This window comes from Hippocampus comes, unplaced genomic scaffold (genome assembly GCF_001891065.2).
Source record: "Hippocampus comes isolate QL1 unplaced genomic scaffold, H_comes_QL1_v1.1 scaffold22, whole genome shotgun sequence".
NCBI lineage: Eukaryota > Metazoa > Chordata > Actinopteri > Syngnathiformes > Syngnathidae > Hippocampus > Hippocampus comes.
Window position 1 is genome coordinate 2,403,823 of NW_017806175.1, and position 12,519 is coordinate 2,416,341.

At 45.4% G+C, this 12,519-nt stretch overlaps 1 protein-coding gene and 1 long non-coding RNA gene across 2 annotated transcripts in view; one reads left to right on the plus strand and one right to left on the minus strand.

The window, feature by feature from the left end:
- Positions 1–1,365: 1,365 nt before the first annotated feature.
- onecut3a (one cut homeobox 3a) overlaps positions 1,366–12,519 on the plus strand; it is a 22,939-nt gene continuing 11,785 nt past the window's right edge. Inside the window, exon 1 of the mRNA XM_019897307.1 lies at positions 1,366–2,917. Coding sequence (XP_019752866.1) covers positions 1,864–2,917 — 1,054 coding nt within the window. The 5' untranslated portion in view covers positions 1,366–1,863. The remainder of the gene's footprint in view (positions 2,918–12,519) is intronic.
- The window catches only part of LOC109532415 (uncharacterized), a 16,288-nt gene continuing 11,530 nt past the window's right edge, over positions 7,762–12,519 (minus strand). Inside the window, exons 3-4 of the long non-coding RNA XR_002171379.1 lie at positions 8,928–9,111; positions 7,762–8,129 (exon numbers count right to left, since the gene is read on the minus strand). This is a non-coding gene — a long non-coding RNA (uncharacterized LOC109532415). The remainder of the gene's footprint in view (positions 8,130–8,927; positions 9,112–12,519) is intronic.

The window sequence follows — 12,519 nt, forward strand, 5'->3', positions numbered from 1 at the left end:
TTGGACCCAGCATAAGCTCAAGACACCTTGTGCTGGTTTTAGCAAAGCAGCCCCAGAAATGAACCTGCTGTTTGTTTCACAGAAGGGACAGCGTTCTTTGTTTTGTCCAGCCGTCACAGGCAAAATTGCTCGTACCCTTTTGCCAAAGAATGAAAACCCCATAATAGCTACTGAATTATTTTGAAACTGATGACACTGATAAGATGCTTGTGGACCAATGTTCTTGAGGGTTTAAAAAAAAAAAAAAGCCAAAGAAAAAGCAAAACACTTATCAAGCACTCCCTTTAGATCAGGGGTGTCAAACTCATTTTTGTTGAGGGCCACATTGTAGTTCCGGTTTCCCTTGGTGGGCCGTAAGGAATTTTGGGAAACCATATAAATGTTTAATCACCTCCACATATTACATGCACGGCGCACAACAAATTGATGGATAACTTGCTTTGGAATCAGAAGTCATGAATAAGGACTATTATTGTGGATTACATATGACAATTTGAAATTTTGGTTCAGACTTTAGCAAGCATCATGGAACTTAACATGCTTTCGCGGGCCACATAAAATGATATGACGGGCCAGATCTGGCCCCCGGGCCTTGACTTTGACACCTGTGCTTTAGATGCACACTGAGGCAAAGTCTCCTTCTATGTCTTCCTGATTATGTTTAAATTTTGAATTATACATTTTGACTTAGATGTGGGAGGAAACTGGAGTACCCGGAAAAAAACAACGCAGGGACAAGGGGGGAACATGCAAACGCTACACAGGAAGGAATCAAATCCTGAAACTCTGTCCAGTGAGGTGGACATGTTAACCAGTAGATCACTGAGCTGCCCCTTTGAAAACATATTTTAACTAAAAATTTGGACGACGGATCATTTTAGAATATCATACCTGGAGTGGGGAGTTGAAACTGGTGGTGATACCAGACACTAGAATGTTGCACAATAAACTCAATTTAACATCATAGGAAATGTGTTGCCATGTCACTGCCATCCGCCCAAGGCCCGCTCAGCCCGAGCATTCCAATTGAGTGTTTGCTGTGCTTAAAATATGTGGTGGTTAAAGGTCAGGCTTTGTGCACTCAATGTGACGCATTAAGCACCTACACACAAATCATCTTGCATGCATCTCGAAAATTCAATATTCACTTTTTAGCATGAATAAATGATGCACCGTGTTGGTGATTAAAGGCGCTGCGACGAGAACTATCGAATGTTGAAAACTCCACGTGGCCTAGCGTTATGAATATTGAACCTTTCACACGCAGAACACGTGGCACTCTGCATTTTTATCACAAAACAACAAGGAAGAATCCTGCCGTTATCCTCCTTAAAGTAAATGTTGCTCAAGAGTGTACCTTTTTTTTTCGTTTTGTTTATCATCACGGACGCCGACGCTGCCGCCTAATGCAATCTTGAAGGGCTGGAGTTCGAGTTCCCCGTACGCAACCCAATCAGTCGGACACGTCGGCGTGACGTCAGGTCCATCCCCTTACCGAGAGCGCGCGCGTTCGAGGATACGCCACGGGGGCGCGCACATGCGCACAGGCTGGCTGCTGTGATGTGAACGTCCACACGCACAGAGAGAGAGAGAGAGAGAGTGCGAGAGAGAGAGAAGTGGAAAACGAGCAGAGGTTGGCGCCACTAGGAGAGAGAGGACCATGCTGGATTGACTGCAGACAAACAACCGCAATCAATGGCTCGGCTTTGAAATCGTTCCCAATTTATCGGCAAGGAAAGGGAGAGGAGCGAGGAGAGGAGTGAGACCAGACAGAGCGCGTGTGCGTGCGTGCGTGTGCGTGCGTCCGTCCGTCCGAGCGGGGTGGAATTAAAGATCCCCCCCTCTTTATTTCCTCCCCCAAACATGGAGCTTACAATGGAGAACATTGGCAACCTGCACGGCGTGGCTCACTCCCACCAAAGCGGGGACCTCATGAACTCCCCCCACCACGCGCGGCAGCCGTCGGCGGCGTCGCACCGGAACTTGGTGTCGTCCCACGGCCGCTCGGCCATGGTGTCCAGCATGGCCTCCATCTTGGAGGGCGCGGGCGACTATCGCGCCGACCACGCGCTCTCCGGTCCCTTGCACCCGGCCATGAGCATGTCGTGCGACTCGGGGGGGATGAGCCTGAGCAGCACCTACACCACCTTGACGCCGCTGCAGCACCTGCCGCCCATCTCCACCGTGTCGGAGAAGTTCCACCACCCGCACCCGCACGCGCATCACCACCACCCGGCGCACCAGCGGCTGGCGGCGGGCAACGTGAGCGGCAGCTTCACGCTCATGCGGGACGACCGCAGCCTCGCTTCCATGAGCAACCTGTACGGCCATTACCCCAAGGACATGTCCGGCATGGGCCAGTCGCTGTCTCCCCTTTCCAACGGCCTCGGACCCTTGCACGGCTCCCAGCAGTCCCTCGGCGCCTACGGCCCCGGAGCTCACCTCTCCAACGACAAGATGCTCTCGGCGGGCGGGTTCGATTCCCACGCCGCCATGCTGTCGAGGGGCGAGGAGCACCTGGCGCGGGGGCTCGGCGGTCACGGCGCCGGCCTCATGACGTCCCTCAACGGCATCCACCACCACAGCCACCCGCACTCTCAGGCCAACGGCTCGATGCTGTCGGAGCGGGATCGGCAGGCGGTGGTCGGGGGCGCGCAGGGGGGCGGGTCCGGCCAGGTGGAGGAGATCAACACCAAGGAGGTGGCGCAGCGAATAACGGCCGAGCTCAAGCGCTACAGCATCCCGCAGGCCATCTTCGCCCAGAGGATCTTGTGCCGCTCGCAGGGCACCCTGTCCGACCTGCTGCGGAACCCTAAACCGTGGAGTAAACTCAAGTCGGGCCGCGAGACCTTCCGGAGGATGTGGAAGTGGCTCCAGGAGCCCGAATTCCAGCGGATGTCGGCGCTGAGGCTTGCAGGTGAGTGACGAGGCGGCCCCACTTCAACAGCAGCGGCTCCCCAACCGGATCAATCCAAAGTCAATGTGGCGAGACTGTCGATGGCAGTCAAACGGACATTACTAGGAGTTATTAGTCGATTCTATCGAGTCAAACTTGGTTGAAGGGAGTTAAATGTTGGCCTTCTGTTTGATTGATGCTGTAAACAGACTGGCGGGGGTGAGGGGGTGAGTTTGATTTGCGCAAGTTCGCATCAATTTCACGCACGCATTTTACGCTCTTCCCCAAACGCGCAACTCATTAAATACGAATAAATTGGACTGCAAACAAATTTGGTTTTGCACCCCCCCCCCACCACCTACAAAAAAATAAATGCATCTTTGCAAATAAGGATGGCCTCGAAGAGATGAAGCTGGGGAGGGGGGAACAGGAGGGGGGGGGGTTGCATGACCTCCCGTGGATCAATACTTTAGGTCCAGGCGTCCCCTCTCAGAGTGGCGCTCTGATAAATGATCGATTTGGATCAAGGCAGCCAAAAACAGATGCGCGCATTCTCTTCAAACACGAGGAGCCGTTTTGTCGGAAACCCCCCTTCAAATCCTCCTCTGTTGCTTTTCGTGTGTGCACAAAAACACGTCTCCCCATCATTCTCGTCGATGAAGACTTGAATAAAAACACTCGAGCTGAGCTTAAAAGCTCTCATCGACGCCTCTTTGCTGTAAAAGACCCGTTAGACGTCAATCACCCCCTCCCTTGTTTTTTTTTTTTTTTTGTGAGTCGTTTTTCAAGGCAACACTTCAATTAAGGCAGGCTATAGTGGCATATTTTAGTTCCAGTCGATGCCTTATTGAAAAGCACTTAATTGGCATGTAAATTGTTTCTCGGCGCGTTTTTTTTTTCGGCTGGGGTTTCTGGTAAATAAAGATTTAAACGCCGACCCGCAATTGTCTCTTTAAGTGCCACCGCAGTTAAAGCTAATTGGGCTGTGCGGGCTTTTATATCTTCAACACTCTATATAAGGGATAAAAGCCGCCAATATCCGTTGTGGGGGTGAAGACAAGGTGGTGCTGAGGTGTGTTTAAATCTATTACCTTGAACGAAAGCAAAAAAAAAAAAAAAAAGTTGTTTTTATTTAGCAGAATGCATCCTTAGCTTGTTTTTGTGGACGACCAAGAGCCAAAATGGCGCCCATATAGGGACAAAATGACAAATGGCCTGTATGCAAATCCGTGCTGGGGGGAATTATTTGACTGATTGCATTTAAAATTACCGTTACCCTGGGTGCATGCATGGGCCCTGTGTGTGTGTGAGAGAGAGAGAGAGAGAGAGAGAGAGAGAGAGGTGGGCGGTGCACTATGCTGAAAGTGAGGCTCGCTGGGCCACATCAATCAATAACTTCAAATTACTATTCCAAATTCATCACAGTCGCACAAATCAATGCAAGCTGCCCTGCTTAGCTAATGCGAAAATGCCACTGTCTGTACATGCATGCACACACACACACACACACACACACACACACACACACACACACACACACACACACACACACACACACACGAATACTGTGTGAGTAGACATGCCTCGTTTTAGGGGGACTGTGCATGCCCTTCACGACTAATGGAGCAAACACCCAGAGGCGCCAATGCAGTCCTCATGCAGACCCTCAGCAAGTAAAAAAAAACAAACAAACCAAAAAAAAAAAAAAAAGATGCACCTTTTTTAAAAGAAGACCCAATTTTTACATTTGATCCACGAATGAAGAGCGGCTTTGATGTAAACAAGACAGGGCATTGGAAGAGACGTTTAAAGGAGGCATTAACGGCGAAAACAATTCGTCTTTTGCATCTGTGTTGAATTCCACACTCCATCTCAATGTATTTGGTGGGATCAATACGGGCCTGATCGATAAGGATAGCCAGTGCATCTATCAATTATCCCGCCTCAGCACTCTCTCCCATTGGTCTCTCCCCTGCAGGAGAATGAGAGGGGTGTATAGTAGATGTAAAGGGGGGGATGCACAGGGGGTCGAAGGGGGGGGGGGCTGTCGTAAAAAGACAGCTGCTATTAAAAAAAAAAAAAAAAACGCTTTCTCTGATAGCGTTGTCACAGTGTTTCATTTCTTTTATGTGTGGCGTCTGTTCCAAATGTGTCTTTTTTTATGGCTCTTCCTTAACTTAGATTTTCAGGAAATATCACCGGGAGTGTCATTTATTTTAAAAAGATGTTTGCACTAAAGAAGGATCGCGACGTACAATTGCCTCCATTTGTTCTTTAGAGGTGTTATATATCAATGGTGGGGCAATTTTAAAAACATATAAATGCACATGTAACCCACAAATACTCATAATATATCATTTGCTCAGTCATTGCCTCACTTTTCCCAACCAATTTAGTTTGGTTGGGAAATGTATTAAAACATCTTTTCTGAAATGGGCAACGGCCACCATTGGTTCCAAATCACAGTTGGGGGGCGAAATATTCAACAGTGGTTCAGTCACCGTATCCTTTTTATCTACATACATTTAGGAGAGTCAACTTCCTAAATTTATGGTTGGTAACCAAAATAGAAAATAACCCAATTGACTCATGTGCCATGTGCAGTAGGGCTTGCCAGACAATTGTAAAAACAATCAAACCACATTCACCCCACCAATTATTCGTGATAATAAACATATGTTTCATCATTGCATCATTAAAAAAATATTATTCAAACTTAGCGTAGAAAAGCCTGGAAAAGAAGAAATATCTGTGGTGGGCAACCTACGGCCCACGACGCAATTTTTTTAATACATGAAAACTGAATATAAATTATCATCTTGAGAATCATTGCATCATTTTTTTTTTCATAAATGTAAGTACAATTACAAAAACAGGGGCTGCAGTATTATGGAGCTTCCAAAGCTTTGGGTAAGGAACCAAAAGTTCTTTGGGGATTTTATAGACAGTACAGTGGATATAAAACGTTTACACACTCCTGCTCAAAGGCAATGTTTTTGTGATATGAAAAAAATGAGACCAAGACACACAATTTCAGACCTTTTCCCATCATTTATGTAACCTATGAAAAGTGCCACTAAATTGAATTAAAATAACTTTTGAAGATGGGGGGTAAATGAAGAAATTGAATTGCATAAGTGCACACACCCTCTTATGAGTGAGATGTGGCTGTGTTTAGAACCAACCACTCACGTTCAAAGTCATCTTAAATTGGAGTCAGTAAACACCTGCCACCATTGAAATTGTTCACTGAGCTCTGACTAACTCCAAATCAAGTTTAGATGTTCTAGTAGGCTTTCTCTGACATGTTTTTGCCTTCGAGCAGAAGCCTGACCGTTGAGTACCTGTTTGGAACAGTTTGTAATTCCTTCCACCTAGTATCAGGTTCAAGTTCAAGATGAAGCAAAACAGCTCCAAAACTTGTTGTCAACACCATCGCCAACATCTATCGAACACATAAGGTAAAAAAAAAAAAAAAATTAAAGTGTTACCGTTTGATGATGATTATTTACCTTGGTCTACTTTTTTTGGAGGGGGGGGGGATCACAAAAAAAACCACAAAAAAACAGCCATTTGTCAATTTTATACCACCAATGTATCAATGGTGTCGATTAATTGAACCCACAGATGCGCGTAATTTGTTCATTTTTTTCATCCATTTATATACAAAAAGTACCCACCCCTTTTGTACATTTATTCCATACTCAGCAGTGTTATTGTCTCCGTTTCATTTCCCTGTTGCACTATTTTAATTCCTCTACTCCACACACACACACACACACACACACACACACACACACACACACACACACACACACACACACACACACACACACACACACACATTCTTGCCAATAAACCTTCAACAACAAAAAAAGCACAGTTTGCTCATTTGCATATGAATGGCCGAGGCACGTTCCAGGGTGCTTAGGTCAGGACTCGCTGGACAAAAAAAAAAAAGGTTGCAAGGAGGGGCGGCGGGCATTATTTAGGAGGAGAATGAGGGGCCTTTATTCAGTGGACTACACCCCTTATGCACATCCGCCACACACTGGCAATTAAAAGTCGCCGGCAATTGTTGCCCTTATTCTGTTAAAAGCGTTACAGTCTAGTAACTTGATTTTATGACCTATTAGAAAGCACGTAGTTTGAGTCTGTAATGCTTTCCGTGGTGCTGAATGGGTCTGCGGAGGCAACCCCCCCTGCCCCCTGCGTTTTTTTGCCCTTCAGTTGAAGGACAGTTCAAGGTGGCGAACTCTCGCTGCCTCAACACATGGTTAATCGCATTCTTGTAGGCCCGAAACACAATTATTTCATCCAACAGCTCCCAGCCGTGGATCAATAGCGCAATCCACAATGGTGTCGATCACAACATGGATCCAAGTAGATCCAAACTGAGCTGATCACAAAATAAACAATCAGCACTTCTTCTTTTGGAGCCTTGACAAGGCATGGCTTCTAATTGGACATAACGTATATATTTACTATGATTGATGCAAAAAAAAAAAAAAATCTATTAATAAATCTGAATGTAAGCTGGCGAGATGATCGATCGCTCCCCTTTAATAATTGATGGCGGCGGTGGGGAGGCTTGGGAGTAAACGGCGCGGCTGCGGTTTGGGAGACTCGTCGTTCGTTAAGCGCTCACCCAGCGAGTCGGCCGGCGCGATGCAAGTAGCGAAAGAGACACGCCTTGGTGTACAACCTTTCAAAGCTGCTTGTGGGAAAGCTGAGGCGCTCGTTTTACCGCAGGTCAAACCCCTGAGGCTGTTTCACGACGCGTGATGATCTCGCTGATGGAACCCACTGATGGATGTGGACTCCAAATTGGAGAGAGATCTTTATTTGACAAACTGGTGGTACAAAATTGTACCTTTCGTAAAGTACCGAGGCAAATTGGGTGTTTCCCAGTAGTCCAGCGATACGAAATGACAAGAAACTAATCATGCATGAAAGATAAAGTCCCTTTTCTGAGAAATTGTGCACGTGCTAATACAAAAGTGGAACACAATTTTGAACTCATTCCCCCAAAAACCCCATCAAGGAACCAATTTTAGCTCCAATTTTTTGCTCTGGAAAAGGGTAACTCTAAAACTTTACCTTGGAGTCTCAAGATTTGCAGAGTCTTGAAATAAGGGCTACAGCAGGAGTCCATCAACTCGGGTAGGAAGCCAAATTGGGTTCCAAACAGGCACATTTGTAGTAAGGGCACAAATAGGAGTGTGCATCTCTTCTATAAAAGACAATTTGACACAAGGATGGTACATTTTAACCCTTTCAGGGAAAGCGGTTATTACAGTGGACAGATTATCATGTTATCAGGTTACAGAGTGCGTGAAAGGGTTAAAGTGGGATGATTCGATTCAGGTCAATTCAGTTCGAATCAATGGGGTATACGATCCAATGAGTTTCCTGTTTCTCAATATGAATGCAATTGTCAGGGTGACATTTTGGAGGGGATTCCCACGGGTTGGGAGGAGTCAACTTGACATTTAATCACGGGATTGGGACGGTACAGGTTAAATGTTCGCGGGAGCAGACAGGAGTGGGATTATCCAGTGGGAATTTTTTTTTTTATAATTTACACAGATATGTGCAGCCAATTTGAAAGTCTCTAGACCGGGACTGGGATAGGATTTTTTTTCCTGTGGGAGTGGCATGAGAGGGGCGTGAAAATCCACTCCACTGTCATCCTGTACTGTAAAGGTGGCATTTATTAACGACTAGTGAAGAATTTGGAAATTGATATTGTTTTTTTATGTGCTGTAAGAGCTCCTCGAAGCCCAAACTATTCAATTAAATACCACCCTCCACCCTCATTGTGCTCAGGCACCAAATCTATCAACACCCTGAAATTTCTAATCCTCAAATCAGCCCTTGGTGTAATTGATTGATGCAACCAGCAGAGGCACTCTTGAGTCAGGTTCATCTCATTTGCTACCTCTAAAAAAGCCATCACATCAGCGACGACGCTACTTGTTACGTAACATTTCAAGTTTAGTTGCAAAGATGTACAGGTATGCAGTAGTACCTCAACTTACAAATTCTTTGAGATTCCAGCTGTCGCTCGTACAAATTCTTGCTTTTGAGTTTCATGCGCTGGATGGGGTCAGCAAACTTCATAACAAGGAGCACTTTGGCAGATAGTGAACAATTCAATGCGTAGGCTGAGTACTTGCCTCAAGCTGTTTATTGAGGCTCCGACTTGAGGTTTACTGGGGGGGAAAAAAGAGAATCGTTTTGTATTCAACCAAACATTTTGTCTGCCGAAAGTCACACAATGCAAAAGCCCATAGATGGACTAATAGGAAACTAACTCGCATTGATGTTTCGGTGTTGTGACCCTTTAAGCAACAAATATTTGAACGTTTTTTTTTTTTTGAAGTAAGCGTGGCAACACTGGTCATAAAAATATCTGGCTGCATTGTTTGTGGCATCTTTGTTTAGGTACACGTAGTGCAAACGTCAAATGGACATGATGTCGGACAGGGACTTGTAATTAGCCATAGTAGAAAGGCTGCAAAAGGCGAGTACATTTCTTTTCTTTTCTTGTTGACATTTTGTCCAATCCGAGCATTTCACACAAGCAATTTGATGCTATGAAAGAGAGGCATGAATCGATGATAAAGAATTCAGGACGGACGTCCTCGATTCGTTGTCAACTGCCGTCCAAAGACGTTGAGCTTAACTGTCAGCTATTTCTTTCTTTTTTTTATTTATTTATTTATTTTTTTTTATAATGTTCATGTTTAACTGGAAAAAAAAACGCAACGATATTGCTATGGTCGTGGAGGGCATTTCGGACAAATAATTGCAATTAGAAAATAGCTCTATGACAAATATACTTTATTGTAATGTGTATTTTCCTATTTGATGGTACCCCAAAAAGCGTTGGGGACAGAACGTGTATGTGCTGTATTTCGAATTGAACTGACATCGTCATCCTTATACGCGTACGAGGCAAAGCGGAAGTGCACGCGTGGGATTCCTGCTCCCTCGGCGCGGATGCGAGCAAGCTTGTGAGTGGCTCTTGCGGCCACACATTGTTAGTTAGGAAGCCGATGTGGCTAGCCCTGAATATGTATCGATTTCCATTCCCTGACCTCTGCTTTCCATCCCTGGAGCCGAGCCACGCACCCCCCCCCCCAGCTCCCTTAACACCCCTTTCCTCCCACCCACCAATATCACGCAGACACCATTTCTCCATTAACCGCCGCCCGCCGTTCAGGACGTGACGTCAAACAACAATGCAACCTTTTTTTTTCTCCTCCTGCTTTCTTCTGATCCAAAGTTCACGAGCATTGAACTTCTTCGTTATGCATCCCACATCGCTCTTATGCATGGGGTCGTGCCTATTATTCAAAACTAATGCGATTCTAATAGAAAGTCAAACTGGTGTGCAGCCGAGTCGAGTCGCACGCGCTCTCTCCCACGTTCTCGCTCCAATTCGCACTCGGGGCCGCCGCCGCCGAGCGCGCACGGACAATTACAAATGCAACCGAGGAGGTCTGGACTCTGTACAGTCTCCCATACCGTCTCTTTTATTTCACATGATCAATTCCTACGCCCCCCCCCCCCCCCCACCCCCCCGCCCCCCCCCTCGCCAAAGCGGATCGATAGGAGAGAATGACCTTTAAATCAAATTGCTGCCAGAGTCGACTGAATGCACGCGGATAGCCTCAAAAGGGTTAATGCCCGCACACGCGCACGCGCACTTATTTCCCAGGCAAATATACACAAAGAAGACGAGATAATCATAATTCAATCTGGTTATTCGTCCTTGTGGCGCTTGTGTGGTGTGTGTGTGTGTGTGTGTGTGTGTGTGTGTGTGTGTGTGTGTGTGTGTTAAAACAATCGTGAGTTTTGACCCTGGGCGCTCAATCAGAATCACAGTCTAAAGAACGCGCATGCATGCATGCAAGAAAAAGGTAAGTGGGGGGTAGTCGTGCAATTAAAGGGCGCAATGCAGGTTCTGTTATGCGAGCCTGAGATAGCGCCGAATTCTTTAGCTGTGCGGGGATGTATGACTATCGCCCGTGAAAATATTGAATATCCACGTCTTGGCGTACATTTTTGGGAGTATGCAGAAAAACGGAGCGAAAGTCAAAGAGCTTTGGCGCAAAAGCTAATTTGCGTGGCATATCATGTTGGAAACTTCTCACACACACACAAAATACATTTTTATTATTGTGGTGGAAAACTGCAGTGGTGCAGTGACGCCACGCGCGTGTAAGGCAACCGAGATATTACAAATCATAATAAATATATCGTTAGACATGGCTTTTATCAAGGCAGGGTTTTTCCGTTTTTTTTTTTTTTTATCTAGCACTTGTAATTTGGAATGCCGTTAGATGTACCTAATATTGTGGTCGGTGTGTTGTCTGCTTATCTGGCACAGTTGACAGGCCACGTCGGTTATTAAAGGGCCGATAATGGCTTGCTTAATAGAACAAAAGGATCCAATCCAATTGAGCGGTGCCAGTTTTCGAAAGGCAATTTCATTTGGTATTAACTGTGGAAATCTCCAGAGAAGATTTAACGTTTGTGCGCGTGCCTGCGTGTGTTTCAATTCAGACCTTCCGCATGTTGTCACGCGTTCTCTTTAGAAATTTTACAACTTGGGTCTGCACGATGATACCACAAAATAAACAATTTCCAAGACAGTTTTACAAATGAGCAATTCACATTTGCCACGATCAATCTTCAAATAATTTTTTTGAAGCCGTCCTATTTAAAATTAAAGAATAATTTTGCAATTTACTAGCTTTGTCTTCACAAAGACACACACGCGCGCGCACGCACAAAAAGAGCAAAATGAGTGTGAAATCGATTGAGAAATGAATCGACGTTAGCGCAAACGCACTCGTCATGACACGTTATTTAAATCTAACAGGTAACCAGTGTTTTTGTTCTTCGTTTTGCCCGTCTGCTTTCTGATAATCGATTTATTTGTGTGAATCATTCACGGGGTGCGTGCGCACGTTTGGGAGACAAATCAAAACAGGTCCGTTTTTATCCCTGGCGATCATTTGAACATGTCCGGACATTAGTTAAAAAATGTGACGGATTTTGGGTTGTGAGACTAAATAAAAGTGTGCGCGTATTTTTGTACAAATAGAAAATGTGAACACGTGAATACACCGAGCGAATGTTATTATTATAGAAAAAGTTTTCCTGCAATTCCACTTTTATAATTCGTATAAACGCTGCACACATTTGCTGCGACTCTAATATTGGCAAATTCACCTGCGCATCAACTTTGATATAACTTCCTTAATTTACGAAAGAACTTTGAACCACATCTTCCATCTGACCATTTGGTTGAAAATCCTAACGTGCAGTCGGACGCGCGCGCTTCAACGCGAACGTTCATCACGCGTAGCTGCTTAAAAGAAATGAAGTGGACGAAATCAATGTTTAATCTTACATAAGACGCGAGTTGGAAACGAATGGCTGCAAGATGTGCAATTAAAGCGGCGGTAATAGTCATAATCATCGCGCTTCTTAAAAACCAGACTCCCTCAAAACGCTCGAGTGCATTTAATTACTCGGGCGCCGATTGCGGCGCTCATTAGTGCATGCACCACAGGGCTGCTAATAAAGTACAAAGAACATAGAACACG